At 52.8% G+C, this 15,812-nt stretch overlaps 5 protein-coding genes across 5 annotated transcripts; 3 read left to right on the top strand and 2 right to left on the bottom strand.

Moving 5' to 3' along the window:
- Positions 1 to 2,572: 2,572 nt before the first annotated feature.
- Positions 2,573 to 3,931, bottom strand: M421DRAFT_98383 (uncharacterized protein; the record flags this gene model as incomplete). The annotated part of the gene is made up of 4 exons (XM_033598606.1): positions 2,573 to 2,916; positions 3,006 to 3,069; positions 3,168 to 3,533; positions 3,647 to 3,931. The coding sequence occupies 4 exons, from the start codon at positions 3,929 to 3,931 to the stop codon at positions 2,573 to 2,575; spliced, it is 1,059 nt and encodes a 352-aa protein (XP_033452441.1).
- A 1,079-nt stretch (positions 3,932 to 5,010) lies between these two features.
- Positions 5,011 to 5,682, bottom strand: M421DRAFT_286202 (uncharacterized protein). Its single transcript, XM_033588979.1, has one exon. The coding sequence runs from the start codon at positions 5,523 to 5,525 to the stop codon at positions 5,109 to 5,111; it is 417 nt and encodes a 138-aa protein (XP_033452440.1). The 5' UTR covers positions 5,526 to 5,682; the 3' UTR covers positions 5,011 to 5,108.
- A 73-nt stretch (positions 5,683 to 5,755) lies between these two features.
- On the top strand, positions 5,756 to 7,145 carry M421DRAFT_416923 (uncharacterized protein). Its single transcript, XM_033591256.1, has one exon. The coding sequence runs from the start codon at positions 5,859 to 5,861 to the stop codon at positions 7,077 to 7,079; it is 1,221 nt and encodes a 406-aa protein (XP_033452439.1). The 5' UTR covers positions 5,756 to 5,858; the 3' UTR covers positions 7,080 to 7,145.
- A 150-nt stretch (positions 7,146 to 7,295) lies between these two features.
- On the top strand, positions 7,296 to 9,624 carry M421DRAFT_416922 (Phosphodiest-domain-containing protein). Its single transcript, XM_033591255.1, has 3 exons — positions 7,296 to 7,739; positions 7,789 to 9,058; positions 9,109 to 9,624. The coding sequence occupies exons 1-3, from the start codon at positions 7,344 to 7,346 to the stop codon at positions 9,558 to 9,560; spliced, it is 2,118 nt and encodes a 705-aa protein (XP_033452438.1). The 5' UTR covers positions 7,296 to 7,343; the 3' UTR covers positions 9,561 to 9,624.
- Positions 9,625 to 9,932: 308 nt separating this feature from the next.
- Positions 9,933 to 15,733, top strand: M421DRAFT_416921 (uncharacterized protein). Its single transcript, XM_033591254.1, has 5 exons — positions 9,933 to 10,369; positions 10,487 to 10,566; positions 10,618 to 11,327; positions 11,379 to 14,678; positions 14,730 to 15,733. Exons 1-5 carry the CDS (start codon positions 10,251 to 10,253, stop codon positions 15,291 to 15,293), a joined length of 4,773 nt encoding a protein of 1,590 aa, XP_033452437.1. The 5' UTR covers positions 9,933 to 10,250; the 3' UTR covers positions 15,294 to 15,733.
- Positions 15,734 to 15,812: the final 79 nt, after the last annotated feature.

Genomic DNA, 15,812 nt, shown 5'->3' with positions numbered 1-15,812 from the left:
TTGATGAGTAAGTATATGGCGCTAACCCTAAGGGCGAGTGATCTCGATACCCCTGAAGCACGATGGCCGAAGCTGAAAGAAAGGTTCGATTCAGGCAGTGGATAGACGGTATGATCAAAGAAAATCATCGAGAATAAATCAATATCGAGAAGATGATTCTCACTTGGAGGGCTACTCAAAACCACCTCAACGTCCTAGCTAGACCGATACCCTTCCACCATCACCCTTAACCTGACTTTTGTCCGCGAACTTGTCTTTCGTCACATATCCATACGCCTCGGAAATCTCTTCGGGCTATTCAAGGGCAAACGTCAAATTGTTCTCCCATATCCACTTCGCTGTTGCTTCCTCGCCCATTCGATCCAACATCAGTTGCAGCAACTCGCTCTGAATAGCCCCAGGGGTAACGATGCTAATACGAACAGGCTTCACGTCCACCACCAATTTTCGCACAAGTCCTTCAGCAGACGCAATGACGGCGGCAACGAATGTCCAGCCAGGGAACGGCTCGTGCATGTTCGTCCCACCGGTCAACGTGAACGATGAGTCGACGGACTGCGGCACGTGTTTGCCGGTTGTGAAAAGCTTGGCGATGATGCTCGGGGCGACGAGGCGTACATTGAATCCCCTCAGGGGATCACCAGGAATGGTATGTTTCACATTTGCAGTTTTAATGGAGACTTGGAGTCACCAGCTGTGAAGGCGATGTGGTCGATGTTCTTGCTTACACCCCCGGTGGCCTTGTTGAAGAGAACCGTCAGATTTACCTCGAGGTTGGCGAGGTTGGAAAGATCACAGGCGAAGCCCGCAACATTCGGGTTGACGGTTTGGAGCTGCTTCGCTTTGGTGTCGCATTTGGGTTGCTCTGAGCAAGAGATCGTTACTCGCGTGCCGTAGGATAGTTCCGTCTTGGCGACAGTGCAGCCAATGCCTGATGTGCCGCCGAAGACGAAGACGGGAGTGCCCTTGAGGCGGTTCTGTGGGCCAATGAGTGTTTGGACGTAGAGCGAGGAATGTATATCAGATCGGGTATCGACGAAGAAGTTTGAATGAGAGACATATCATTGCTCACTGCCAACTATGTACCTCCTCAACTGCCCCGATGGTTGCGTATACTTGGTAGTGCTCGATAGTGCTGCCCGCGCGCCACTTCCGTGATATCCGCCAGTTGGAAGCTATTTTTTCCACATACACGACCTAGGACATGTGAAGAAGCGAGCACAACATGTATTGGAGACCTTGGAAGCCGGTGTCCACCTTTATACCGCCCCTGAGCCATTATTCGCCCGTAGGAGCGATACCATGCTTCAGCAGTACACTTTTAGCACCAGAAACAGGTCATCAGAGCAACCCTGAGCCAAGACGTCTTTACTTTCAGACCGCATGCCATCTGGTGAATCTTGCAGAAGTTATGCGCCGTCTTATCACCAATGTGAAAAGAGGTGATCATTCAGCAACATCAAGGCGAGCACTCTATATTAGTTCTACAACCAACTGCAAGCGGGTCCATCAATGTTCCATTATTGCAGTGCGTGCCATAGGCATTTGTGAGCTCAGTGGGCATATACCGGTAGATGGGGAGGGCGTGCTTGGAGATCGTGGTTGACATTCGGAGGGTGCGCAATAGCGCGCCTAAATAAGGCATGATGTACACAAAATCAACGTGAAAGCATCGAAGTACATTTTGCTTTGTGGTGAAACCAAAGTTTCCATGATCCCTTCTTTCAGTTGACTGCAGTGTGACATCTAATGCGGGTCCGTACATGCTGAAGCATCTGGAGTAGGGAAAGAACTCTCACTTCCCGCGAAATGAGTTGAAGAACAGGGTGGCGCGCCCGGGTTAGCTTTTACTGCTGTCTGAGTCTAGAGGGCTCCAAGAGTCCAGTACATTCACGCTGTGTTCTAAGAACCCATAACAAGCTCTAGACTTTGTCAACCAGGTCGTTGTGGTCTCAAGTAGAATACGATCGTTATCCAGGGAGGACTTCGTACGAAGCCGCGCTGAATTAAATCAATTCAGGCGGAGTTAGCCATCATCAACCTGCCACATTCAGTATGCTTAACATCGGTGAAAGCGCGCCTCTACTTACCGCTTGACCAGTGCATGCCCAAGCCCGACACTGCTCTTTCAATCATCCAGTACTCTGAAACACCTCGCTGACATACTTGTGGCTGAATTGTTGGCATTGGAGACAGCTCTTCAAGATGTGCCCTGTTGGATATTGTGCACAGAAATAGCCATCTGTGTTGACGCGGCTTGGTGGGCAGCGTGGTCTGTGTGTGCGCTGGGGAAGCACAACCACTTCGTAAGCGGCAACAAAGGAGATGGGCTTCAGGAGGGAAAGGTAACACATGGTGTGAGGTAAGTGTGACTGGTCTCTGGTATCGTACTGGCGTGAGGAGGTATCAAAACAAAGCATGCCATGAAAGCCAAAAAATTAAGGACAGGACAACGCAGCAAAACTCCTTTCACGCAGAGTTGGGATAAGCTCGGTTTTAAAATGCTGTTGCAAAAGACACGTTGTATTTGTGACCCTGAACAGGACCCTCAGTTCTCACAAGGACCCTCTGACTACTTTCCTGTGTGTCGCTTCTCCAGAGAATGGAACACCGGGAAGGCAGCTCCACAAAATAGAGCAGTCAAATCGTGCCCGACATTTCCACCTTTCTTTCCGACGAGGCTAGCGATCGGTGCAGTATACCAGGCAACCTTCATGCCCAGTGCAGCTCCTAGGAACCCGAATGCGAAGGCTGCGATCGCGCCCCATCCGAACCGAAGAAGGTCATAGTCAGACCACGCATCCCAATCGTAGTTCTGCCAGCGCGAGCGACGAAAAATGATGTGCTCCTCGATTATGATGATCAGATGCATGATAGTCCAAAACCCGATAATCGAGAGGAAAGTTTGCAGGGTATCTTCGAAGAAAGCGGCAGCGCAGCAGCGCAGCAGCCGACTATGATGGCTGCGATATAGCCAAAGGTCACAAATGCAATGCGTGGGACACCAAGTGCCCATGGCACGAAATTTTGCGCGTGGATTGCGAATGAGTAGTTGTGGGGAATGTTGTTCTGGGACAGTCAGCAGGTTGCTGCCGGTACTACGTTGAAAGGTGAGGCTGACAGGTATTGAACTCAAACCAGCAAGTACGAGCAGAAACTTCCCAAACCCGAGCAGGCAGCAAGGACACCTTCAAGGGACCTCCCACGCCTGCATCCTTGTACGCAGCCTTCCACAAGGCATTGGTCTCCGTTCCACTGAACATCGCAGCACCGAGTGTCTGGACCAAAATTGTTGGGATGCAGATACCGACGTACGTTGCGATGAAGATCTTCCAACGAGGCGTGTTGACTGGCATCTTTACGTTGTAGTTTGCAGCACAGTTGATCGAGGACACCGCGAATGAGAAGATGAACGCAATGAAGCTGAAGGCGGCAGCGGCACCATTCGCTTCAGTCGGAGACTTGATTGCATCGCCACTGAAGTGTTTGGCTCCTGTTCCAGCAGCAATGCACCAAACGACCAAAGGTGGGATCTAGAGATAAGCATCGAGGTGATGGATCCAAGTGATATCCAGGGCGCAGATGATCCAGACAGTTGTGCATATGACGATAACCCCGGCCCACTGAGGAACTTTGCCATGGAGACCGCGTAGAGGCAGGAGGCCCCGGAAATGGAATTTATCGCATTCCAGCCGGTTGTGCTGACCATGGAGAATACAACTGCGAATATGTTTTTCCAGTAACCAAAGGAGTATCGCGAGAAGGTTGTCATGCGCGGACCAGTCAGCCCGAAGGTAGCTGTCCAAGCCGGAAGTAGACAGGTGAAGATGTTCACGACCGCAACGATTGCGAAACAGTGCCGGAAGCTCAGGCCCATGTTGCCACCGACCAAACCAGTATTCAGGGTCGCAACTGCGAAGTTTGCACTCATCCTATACCAGTGTCAGAACCAGACCACAATCGATGATAGTTGCAGTCTTACCAGAAAGTGCATGCATTCCACCACTTCGAGGTGTTCTCCTCCCGATCTCATCTGTGACGCTTTGTATACTACCAGTCTCAACAGCAAAACGCTTTGCCAACCGCTTGAGACCATGTGGATATGAAACCTTATCGGTCAATCCAGCTTGGAAGTAAGGTCCTCAAGATTGTGAGCCGAATGAAGCTGCTCTTCATACTTGTGAAGCAGCTTTATGAGTGTGACGGCAGCGAAACTAATCATGTGATAGATGTGGTCAGACAGGTGTAGAGTCCGCTCGTCCGTTGTTTCCATTGCTAGTTTCATGGTTGTCGTCGAGAGGCGAACCATCTCACTCAGTAGCGCCTCTCGAAATGCTGCAGATTTTGACCTGAGGGACCTATCGTAGGCCAACAACTGGGCAAAGTGATAGCCCATTTGTATAAATTGAGACCGCGGCTCATCGAACAAATATACCCAATCATTCTTCCAAGCCTGCAAGGTCGAGTGTGTTTTTGGCAAATCGACCGGGACGCGCAAGCTTTTGTATTTGATCCAGTACAAGTAAACTTCAGCCACCATACGCGATTCAAAGTTCGAACAGCGGCCGGCGTTCAGTGCACGCGATTCAGGCCTCTCCGTGCTCTCGAAGTCCTCCTGAGTAGCAATTGAAGTGAAGCCGCTAACTGTGCTATGTTGCAATTTAAAGCTCCTCAAAAGCCAGAGGTCGAGGATTTGTCCGATCGTAGTGGACCACATGCACAATATCAAAGCGGCCTGGAAAAACTCGACAGGCTGTGGAGTCCGCAACAACGCAATCGAAGGCTGTGATTTCGATTCCTTGAGAAGGACCGGTGCTAATCGCATAGCCAGATCCTGTGTTATATGTCGTACTGCAATCAAGCAACAGGCAGCAAGAAGTAAAAGTGACTTTCGAATGTCCTCTATAAGCATAGGGGTCGGCAACAAAGGATCGAACGACAACCACCGCCCGTAATGCTGCTGAAATATCGACAGTAGGAAGATTGCGTCATCGGAATCGATCAGCCCTTCAGGATGATGTTGTTTGCTAGGTTGTGTAAAGGAGTAATGATGCCTGCTCGGTCTGGGATCCGGATGCCCGTTTCTGTAGCGACCTCGCGAAGAACGATTAGTGGCGCAGATTCCTTATCAGGTATTGAAGTCCCGCTGAGCTGTTGCGGACCACGCACTTGCACTGGCTGTTGGTCACTAGATCTTGCGGCTTTGGTCTCCAATTTCGCGACCCTGCTCGACAGTCTCTCGACGAGTCTCTCCAGACGCTCAAATCTTCTTTGATAACCAGGTGAAAAGCAAGCTGTGATGGGGTCAGATATCTCGCATCATCTTGATGTTGTGTAACATCCGCGTTGCTCAATTGATGGTCGTGACGAACAGCGGATGCCGTGCTGTCTAGCTCTAGAGAGCACCACTGCCCGATATGCTTACACCGGAGACAGGCTAGATCCCTGGCTGATTCGTAGCATCTCGTCTTCTGTTTGCGACACGCGGTACAGGCTCTCGAAGCGCGTCCACGATCAAGAGGCATTTGCTAGGTAGGTAACGCATGGTGACCAAGATCAGTGCCATGGTCCGCTGATACACATCTCAAGAAAAACACATTGATGAAGCAAAGCAACGATGGCGGGGAGGTGCTCAGTCGAGGCGGGATGAGTAAGAGGCGCTCCAGGTCCTATCCTTTGTACCTACGGCTAGTCTGCCAAGCCAGGCAGGTCACCTTCTGTGAACGCAAGGCTGCAACTTCACACGTCTACTACACTCGAAACAAGATTTTGGTGCACCACGAGACCTGGAATCAATATACATTCTCTCTAGCGCATGATGTCAACTGTGCAATCTCCACGCACACTTGGCTGCAAACATGAGCGACGAAGTCCTTGTTCACATCTCTACCCCTGCAACACGCCAGAACGACCAGCTCTTTCGAGATCTTGCGAATGCTTACATCGATTTTTCACCTCGTCAGATTCAACGCGATAAACCAGTGCGGAAAAGAGCTAGCGTAAATCAGACGATCGAACGGCAGCCGAAAACCTCACCTACGAGAGGCAGGACCAGTGCAAACGGAGGAGCCACCAACACATCCGCACTCACAGCCAGCAAAGAGTCGTACGGTAGCTTTCCATCTGATGTACCCGCCGACGAACATCATCTGGATCAGGATGCGTCAGTGCGGCCAATCAGCCGCTTGGCTCAACTCGACCGGAGCTACCTAAGTTGGCGGAGACGTGCGACCCCCAAGTCGAGCTTTGCGCGAAGCGAGGCAGAGCTGCAGACGAGTTCTGATGGTCTCGGCGCCGACACTGGCTTCATCGAAGATTCGCAATCGGCATTGCAGGCTCTGCAAAGTCAATTACAGGAAACCTACTCAACAACTTCTGCAGATACGTCCGATGTCGATGATGGTGAAGATGAGGACTTTGCCCAACCCTCCGACCGGTCTACTCACGGACTCAGTCTAGATCGATTACAAAAGAGTAAGATAGCTGAGGAAAAATCGTTGCCAGCCCCGGTGGAGGACGATGCTCAGAACGACATGGATATTAGCATGTTATATGAGGCTGCGAACCTGCCCAGTCACGCGACTCCAACCCTTCGCAATGGACTTCAGATCACCACAGACGAGGTGGACTTTTCAAAGCTTTCAATCAATGCGTTCCCGCCCCCGCCAGTCATATCAGTGGCGCGCCCTGAAGCTCTACCTTCACAAATTACAAAGCATCTCGCAGTAATTAAGACCAAGAATCCGACTCGCTTCGAACCACTCAACATACGGAGAAACTTACAGAGCGATGAGCGTGGCTTCTGGCGTGTCGATTGCACGCGGTGGTCCTCCAATGCACAACGCGATCTTTGGTTGTCACTTTGCGAGTATGTTTGCAGCGGTCTGCTGGGCTGGGCAACAACACTGCATCGAGAGAATGGGGCTCAAGAATCATTGGGAGTCTTTCGACTCTACTGCTGGGGAGAGGTTGTAGAGCATACGTGGCTGCTCCTTTGGCTGTGTTCGAAAGGCAAGGCGTCTGGAACTGGGTCAAAGTGGGTTGATGCCAATGGCATTGTGGTCATCGAAATGTTTTGAAGACTGACCACCAAGTCGAATATAACAACTGCTTAGCTTTGGATCAACGATATAGTTATTCTGACAGTGTATCCTAGACTCGCACTCGCCAATGTGTCTGCACTACTGGGAATGGTCTGGCGTTGGTGATCCACGTCCCTGCATGAAACACGACGCTAGCGCACCGGGCGATTGAGGTGCCCAGACTAGAGTTTTGAACACCAGCGCTGTGCAACACACTACCTCGCGATGGCTCGATAGCCAACTCTTTAGAAAACACCGAAAATGCCGTCGAAATCACGAGTGGATGCCGGCAGGGCCGCAGGCGCTCCCCACTATGACAACGGCTCAGACAGTGATGATTATGACCTCCGGCCTTCGGCTGAGCACTCGGATGACGACCATGATCTGCTGGAATCAGAGGACGAGCGCGAGCGACTCTTGACACAGGAAGAGGGCACCTCTGGCCTGTTCGGTTCCGGTGTAAAGATCGGGAAGCGCGATGGTGGCCGAAAGAAAGCGGAGATGACAGAGCGCAAGAGAGGCGTCAGCACCGGGGCAAGCACGCCAATATATGACACTGAGGAAGCAGCCGGCGAATCGACGTCAAATCTATTGCGGTCAGAACGTAGCTCTGAGAGTGATCAGCAGCGGCTCCTCGCGACCAAGGCGCTGAAGAAGGCATGATCAATGGCAAGCCTGGCAGGATTATGGCTGACAATACATGCAGGCAAAGCGCTCGAGACGATGGCGAAGCATTTGCATATACACATCGATCATCGGCTTCTTCTTCGTGTTGCTTGCCTTCGTGTACCGTCTCTCGAAACCCAGGGACAGTAAGATCGCAGCGTTCGCAGCAACAGCTGCCTCGAACGGAACCTCCCTCTTCGCACCGACAACTATATTAATCTCGCTCGACGGCTTTCGTGCCGATTTTCTACACCGCAACCTCACACCTACACTCAATGACCTCGTAGCGCGAGGCATCTCGCCGAAGTACATGCTACCCAGCTTCCCAAGCGTTACATTCCCCAATCACTACACAATGGCCACTGGTATGTATCCCGAAGCGCATGGGATTGTGGGGAACACTTTCTGGGATCCGAACTTGCAGAAGGAGTTCTACTACACCGATCCCGAGCGTAGTCTGCAGCCATTCTGGTGGGGCGGGGAGCCCTTCTGGGTGACAGCAGAGAGGCAGAGCGTCAGAACCGCAGTGCACATGTGGCCAGGCTCCGAAGCTCACATAGAAGACCAGCAGATCGCCTATGTGGACAAATACAACGGCTCAGAAGTGTTGGACAGGAAAGTCGATCGTATCATGGACCTGCTCGATGTACCTGGTCCCATGGACATAGGCGCAAAGGCCAGCACGCCTCGACCGCAACTCATCGCAGCGTATGTACCCAATGTTGACGGCGATGGCCATAGATACGGACCGAATAGCACGCAGATTCGCCAGACCATCTCCAGTGCGGATGCCATGGTCGGTGGCATCCTCAAAGGTCTACAAGAGCGCAATCTCACCAACATTGTGAACGTCGTTGTCGTCTCCGATCATGGTATGGCCACCACCGATGTGTCCCGTATGATCCAGCTCGAGAATTTGATCGATCCAGACGAGCTCTCACACGTTGACGGCTGGCCTCTGTATGGGTTGCGACCTAAGAACCGAGACCGCCTTTACCCATTGTACGACAAACTTGTACATGAACACGGGGACAATCCAAATATCGAGATCTATCTGCGCGAAAACATGCCTGAGCGTTACCACTTCTCAAACAACGATCGTATTGCACCGCTCTGGATCATACCAAAGGCGGGCTGGGCGATCGTGACGAAGAGCGAGTTCAACGTCGAAGAGGGCAAGAAGAAGGGTGAAATATACCATCCACGAGGTTTACACGGCTACGACCACGAACACCCACTCATGAGGGCGGTCTTCGTCGCTCGCGGCCCCGCGTTCCCACACACGCCTGGCAGTCGCATGAAGCCGTTCCGTAAGTGGGCGCCTCCGTTTCAGCAAGCATTACGCTAACGCATGTCTCAGAGAATATCGAGCTCTACAATATCATTTGCGACTCAGTTGGTCTGATACCCGCGCCTAACAATGGCACCCTTCGGCTTCCACTGAAACCTGTGGGCTTACACAACGACGATGAGGACTCGGCCGACGAGACACCTCACGATCCTGTCGACACCCACTCGCTGACTTCTGCACCACCCTCTGCAGCGACCATGTCTGCAACTACGTCCTCACTGTCGAGCCTTGCCGCTTCGGCGTCTGGTCTTGAGGCTACGACAGCGTCTCTCGAAGGCAGCGCGTCGGTATCCGCGAGTGCTACATCAAGCGCACCGCCTGCAGCAAGCAGTAAGCCGGTGCACAAGCATTGGTGGGACTGGTTCACAGACAAGGCAGATGATATTGAGGAGTGGGTAGATGATTTTGTGCACAAACACAATCCCCTTGATGAAGAAGATAAGGAGCAACAGGGTTCATAAGGTTCCGGCGATCTCAGACGTTTTGTGGCTTGTATAGATATCAGGAGTCTTGTTCAATGATACCCATTCATTTCTGAGTTCTGACTACTTTCTACGTGAGAACGCATTCTGAAGGAAGCCCGGGTCTCCCACCATCTCAACGCCTCCGTGACAAATTGTTTGAATGACTGCAACCGCAGCTTATCGCGCTGTTCCCGTTTAATTCAGATTGTGATTTGCATGAACCCTTTTCCAAGGAAACCAAACGCGTGAGGCCGTCATCGGTCGGCATTCTGATTCGCCGCAGATCCGAACAAGGTTAGCCCCGGCCCGGATTAACAGGATAGAGCGTTCTGACGGAGGGAAGGAGCGTTCCAGCTACAACCACACCATCACAGGTTCGACTATGCAAAGAGCTCTTACGTGGTCGCAATATATGGCGAAATAATTTCACGGCGTTAGCCCTGCTTTTTCAGGCGTCTCTATCGCCAAAATCCAAGAACAACACCAGCTCGAGCTGGCACAGTCAATAGCCTGCTAACAGCTGCACAACAGCCACCACTGAGCACCGACCACGCACACTTGACTTGCAGCGCTTGTCTGAAGCTGTAATCGAACCTTCTGCGATTTCACAACTGGCTTCAGGCCGGCCACGCGTCGCCCCATCGACCACGCAGCTCCACCTACAGCCGAGGGATCGCAAACGCCGAGATGAATCCAGCACATCGCGAAGGCTGGCCACAGTCACAGGCACCTGCGCCTGGACAAAACCTGCAGCAACAAACAGAGCAAAACCAGCGACAGTCCGCGCGACCGCTCGACCCTTATGGGTGCGTGAGTCCCGCCTGCGACCTGATTGCGCCAGCAGTCAGGGACCAAGCAGCCATCGAGCATCCTCATACATCACATATACTGGACATGAGCGCTAACCGTCATTGCAACGACAGGTCAAGCAACGCAAATGCACAAGCTCTCACACATGCGTCACCTGCGCAAGGCCCAGGGCCTGTGCTCCCCCCGCCTTCTGGTACGCCTCACGCGAACCGTAAAACCAAACCCACGATTGACTCATCTGCAGGGACCCCTTTCTACTCGTCGAGCAGTGCGACAGCCCACAACCAAAATCTGCCGCCACTACCTGGCTTCACTGGCCAGCCTCCACACTCATCGCCCCACCAGTCTGCGCAAAGAGCGCCCTCAACGGAGGGAGCATCAACCGCGCAAGGACACCCGATGCCACAGGGCCCCCCGTACTCCTTACCTGGCATCTCGCAGACTTTGCAGCAGCAGGTTGCACCACAGGACCAGGCGAACGCAGATCGGGAACGAGAGCTGCGCGAGCGCGAGGCCAGAGAGCGTGAGATGATGGAGTCGCACGCGGCCCAGCAGCACGCTGCACAGCAAGAAGAGCATGCAAAGCGTGAAGCTGAGCAGCGCGATCGAGACCTGCACGAACGCCAGCAACGAGAGCAGGCCGCACTACAGAGCCACTCTGCGCCAATCCAGATTCACCAGCCTGTGGCTGTCGCACCCACCACACGAACAGTACATGGACCCAACGGACTGCTGGGCCAATCTGGGCCATTAGCAGGAGCAAACCCACTGGCTGGTCCGATGGGTGGACCCATCGTTGCCGGTCCTTACGGCAATGCACCTGCTCAGCACGATCAGACTACACCCCGTATGCAGCATGCTGTACAGGTGCCGACACAGGCACAGATGCTGATGCCCTTTACTGGTCCGCCAGGCGCGATGGGCATGGGCCAGGGCCAGCAGCCCATTCTCAATGTAAGTCGGCCAGGGTCTGCTTGTTCGAAATGCCCGCTAAAATTTACTTAGGACGCTCTTAGCTACCTCGACCAAGTCAAAGTCCAGTTCGCCGATCATCCCGATGTTTACAACCGCTTCTTGGACATCATGAAGGATTTCAAGAGCGGTGCCATAGACACTCCAGGTGTCATTGAGCGCGTTTCGACTCTTTTCGCTGGTAACCCGAATCTGATCCAGGGTTTCAACACGTTCCTGCCTCCAGGATATAAAATAGAATGCGGAACGAACGGTGACCCAAATGCGATCAGAGTTACCACTCCCATGGGCACGATGGTCTCCACAATGCCTGCTCCCAGGCCGCTGTCTCCATCACGCAGCGCAGCGGCAAACGGCAACACCGGTCCTCAGCAGGAACCTGCATTCTACGAGACGACGCAGGGACGACCTTGGCCTCAGCAGCAAAGGGCACCTGAGCACCCAGAGTCGTTATTTTCTCCTAACAATCGCAATCTCGGCCAGCAAGGTCCCGCACCGCATTCTCCCGAGACCACTACGCGTCCGCACCCTGACGCGGTTGCTTCGGCGGCCGCGCTTGCGCATCAGCAAGAGCAACAGGGAGTGTCTCAACTTCAGAACGCAGTGTCCGCTGCTACCGGTCGCTCCATGCTCGCACTCAGCGGCGACGCTGCAGCAGCCCTTCCTGTACAAGCCTTGAATGGTGCTGTCCAGGTCGCTCAGATGGGCGGCATAGGTGCTGAAAAGCGCGGTCCGGTCGAATTCAACCATGCTATCAGCTACGTTAACAAGATCAAAAATCGTTTTGCGTCGCAGCCCGACATCTACAAACAGTTCCTGGAAATTCTGCAGACCTACCAGCGCGAGTCGAAACCTATCCAAGACGTATATGCTCAAGTCACGGGACTATTCAACGCTGCTCCTGACCTACTAGAAGACTTCAAGCAATTCCTCCCAGAATCAGCTGCTCAGCATAGGGCTGCGCAGCAGCAGGCTGCGAGACATGCTGAGGATGCGGTCATGTTGAGCAATGTGCGTGGCGATGCTGCCGGCTACGGTCAGACACCAACCCTTCAGCAGACACCTCGCGCAGACCAGGGTCGACTTCCACCAATGGGCAACTTTGCTCCTACACCTACTGCAAATCGCGACAACAAGCGAAAGCGCGACAGGCAAGGTCCTGTTGCTGTACCGATGCCTGCCCCGATGGCACAGGAACCAACCACATCGAATGTTCGCGGAGGCAATTTCGGTACAGGCGCTGCAAACAAGCGAACCAAGACTAGCCATGCTGCAAAGCAAGCAGTACCTGAAGGACCTCCAGTGTCACCGACTCTGACACCAGCATTGCCCGAACCGATACCACCGACCACTACCACCACTCCAAGCCAGGATGAGCTTGCGTTCTTTGACCGAGTCAAGAAGTTCATTGGAAACAAGAACACAATGAACGAATTCCTGAAGCTATGCAACCTTTACTCACAGGACCTGATAGACAAGAGACTACTTCTCTACCGTGCGCAATCCTTCATCGGCGGTAATCCAGAGCTCTTCGCTTGGTTCAAAAAGTTCATGGGTGAGGAGGAGGATCAACAGAAGACGCGTCCCAAGACTGTCAACTCGCGAGTCTCGCTGTCTAACTGCCGCAGCCTTGGACCCAGCTATCGTTTGCTACCTAAGCGCGAGCGCGAGCGAGTATGCAGCGGCCGTGATGAATTGTGCAAATCAGTTCTGAACGATGAATGGGCATCTCACCCAACGTGGGCCTCCGAAGACTCTGGCTTCATTGCTCACCGCAAGAATCAGTTTGAAGAAGGCCTTCACCGAATCGAAGAAGAGCGCCACGACTACGACTTCAACATCGAAGCCTGTAGTCGCACGATTCAGCAGTTGGAACCCATTGCGAACCAGCTGCTCACCATGAAGCAAGAAGACCGAACGAACTTTGTACTGCCACCTGGTATTGGAGGGCAGAGCGAGACAATCTACAAGCGTGTCATCATGAAGATTTATGGTCGCGATCGAGGCAAGGATGTCATCAAGGAACTGTTCTCCATGCCCTGGAGTGTGGTGCCGGTCTTGTTGCACCGCCTCAAATGCAAGTTGGAAGACTGGAAGGCTGCTCAGCGGGAGTGGGAGCGTGTCTGGCGCGATCAGACCCAGAAGATCTTCTGGAAGTCTCTGGATCATCAGAGTCTATCTGTCAAGCAGGCCGACAAGCGCCAGTTCCAGCCCAAATCGCTTACCAATGAGGTTCTCGTTCGCTACGAAGAACAGAAGCGTCTGCGCCTGGTCCAGGAAATTCCCCAGCCGGAGTATCAGTACGCTTTCTCTTTCAAGGATGAGGAGGTCCTTTTCGATGTCGCCCGCCTCATGATCACATTTGCGGACAACAACAGCGGTACTGAGTACGCCAAGGTAGTTCCGTTCATCAAAGAGTTCGTGCCGTTGTTCTTTGGCCTAGATCAGGCCAAGTTTGAGCAACGTGTTCAGACATCGGGTCGCGACACTCCCAACGAGTCTGGCGATGACACACCAAGCCCTGACGATGACGTTTCTCAACGATCCCAAAAGCCCAAGAAAGGCGATCTGCGCCGAGACGTACTTGATCCACGCGGTAAGTCGCGCAAGGACAAGGAAGACAGTCTTGCGTCGGCGAGCAGGGATACGACCCCTGAGATCGCATCCGGCATCGAGGATGAGGCTGCTGGAGACAGCTCAAACTCCAACGGTCGTGACGAACAAATCGCTGGTAGCTGGGTAGAATACTCGACACAGCCCGCGGCCTTCGATGACAAGGAGATTGAGCACGACGAGCCGTACCGACGCATTGAGTACAATATGTACGCCAACGCATCGATCTACTGCTTCTTCCGCATGTTTGTCTGCCTGTACGAGCGTCTGTCGAAGCTCAAGGAAAGCGAGGACGAAGTCCGTAAGGTCGTCAGTCGGGCCATGGAACCGAAAGCGGCTCGCCAACTCAAGATGCTAGACAAACAGCCTGACGACTTCTTCAAAGACACATCGTCATCAGCCAACTTCTACCAGCAAGTCCTCGAGATGTTCCAAGATCAGATTCTTGGTGAAACCGACATGTCCTTCATCGAGGAAACACTGCGACGATACTACCTGCACATTGGATGGCAGTTGTATAGTTTTGACAGGCTCATCAATTCACTCGTCCGCTTCGCTTTGGTGGTAATCAGCTCTGACAGCAAGGACAAGAGCCTTGATATCTACAATCTGTTCAGAAAGGACCGTGTCAACGATACTACCTCACACAAAAGCGAGATCAGCTACAGGAAAGCAGTTGAGAAGTACGCAAAGGACGCGGATACCTACCGTGTCACCTACGTAAGTTAATTGTTGCTCAAATACCATCTGCCATTACTCACCACAGCACAGGATCCCGCAAAGACGGAAGCTACTGTGCGTTTATTCAAGAAGGACGATCCTACATTCGACACCAATGCACTTGACCGGACTAGGCGCTGGCGTGCATACCTTGCCTCCTACCAGTCGATAGAGCCCACTGAGGAGGTAGATCATGACAGCGTCAAACACCCATACCTCAAGAAGCGTCTGGCCAAGGATGAAGACACTACAGAGCAGGACGAGCGTCTCGATGCTGTGATGCACAGCGACAAAATCACCGTCTCAATCAGCCCGCAGACCTACAACATCACCTTCATCAACAGTGAGCCCTTCGGCACTGGCGGTATCCAGTACTTTACCCTTTCGGATGGCATTCGCGCGGGTGTGAGCGGCGCCTCCAAGCTCAACGACCAGTTCAAGGCACTCAACGATGCAAGGCGCGAGCGAGCACAGGAGAAGCTTGTCCGCAACAACACCTGGATGAGAGATCTCAGCCGCGATGAGGTTGACTCTAAGAAGGCCGCTTTTAAGAAGAGTATCGACGAGATCAAGCAGGCAAGTGATAATGAAGACGTGGAGATGGCAGAGGCATAGTTTCATTTTCAGGATAAGGCGTCTGGCGAACTGTGTTTCTCCAACACGATATACATGATGAGCAGGGACATGATGCTTGTGTATCGGCTTACGGGCTGTTTTGTATACCAGGTATGGGGTAAGCCCAGGAGCGAGCATGTGAGACTGCCTCGCGCAGTTGTGGCGTTTGACTTGACAGCCGATCTTTTATCCATACCCATGAACGTAACTTTGTCGCACAACCCCGTCTCTATCACGGTCACTTGATCACCTGCGTTGCTAGGATGTGTGGCGAACTAAATTTCAAATCCCGATGCGAATCATCGATGCGAATCATCGATATCTGCTCTCAGACTCACGTGCGGCATCACGAGTCCTGATACATCCTGCGAGGTCGCGTATACCTCCGTAGTTCGGCTGCGTCATGCCCTGTTGGATGCTTGAAACACTTAACCACCGGTTTAAGTTACGAAACTGACAACTGCCGGTCATCTGGGCGTCAATGTGGCTCAAAATCACATCAGAATTTTAATCGTCCCC

The sequence above is a fragment of the Didymella exigua genome, assembly GCF_010094145.1.
Source record: "Didymella exigua CBS 183.55 unplaced genomic scaffold M421scaffold_4, whole genome shotgun sequence".
NCBI lineage: Eukaryota > Fungi > Ascomycota > Dothideomycetes > Pleosporales > Didymellaceae > Didymella > Didymella exigua.
The sequence above is the reverse complement of the archived record's forward strand: the minus strand, read 5'-3'. Positions and strand labels throughout refer to the sequence as shown.

Coding starts and splice junctions, on each gene's coding strand:
- M421DRAFT_416922 (XM_033591255.1), top strand. CDS start 7,344: ATGCCGTCGAAATCACGAGTGGATGCCGGCAGGGCCGCAGGCGCTCCC. Junction 7,740..7,788: donor CGACCAAGGCGCTGAAGAAG/GCATGATCAATG, acceptor CAATACATGCAG/GCAAAGCGCTCGAGACGATG. Junction 9,059..9,108: donor CAGTCGCATGAAGCCGTTCC/GTAAGTGGGCGC, acceptor CGCATGTCTCAG/AGAATATCGAGCTCTACAAT.
- M421DRAFT_416921 (XM_033591254.1), top strand. CDS start 10,251: ATGAATCCAGCACATCGCGAAGGCTGGCCACAGTCACAGGCACCTGCG. Junction 11,328..11,378: donor GCCAGCAGCCCATTCTCAAT/GTAAGTCGGCCA, acceptor AAATTTACTTAG/GACGCTCTTAGCTACCTCGA. Junction 14,679..14,729: donor ATACCTACCGTGTCACCTAC/GTAAGTTAATTG, acceptor ACCACAGCACAG/GATCCCGCAAAGACGGAAGC.
- M421DRAFT_416923 (XM_033591256.1), top strand. CDS start 5,859: ATGAGCGACGAAGTCCTTGTTCACATCTCTACCCCTGCAACACGCCAG.
- M421DRAFT_286202 (XM_033588979.1), bottom strand. CDS start 5,525: ATGCCTCTTGATCGTGGACGCGCTTCGAGAGCCTGTACCGCGTGTCGC.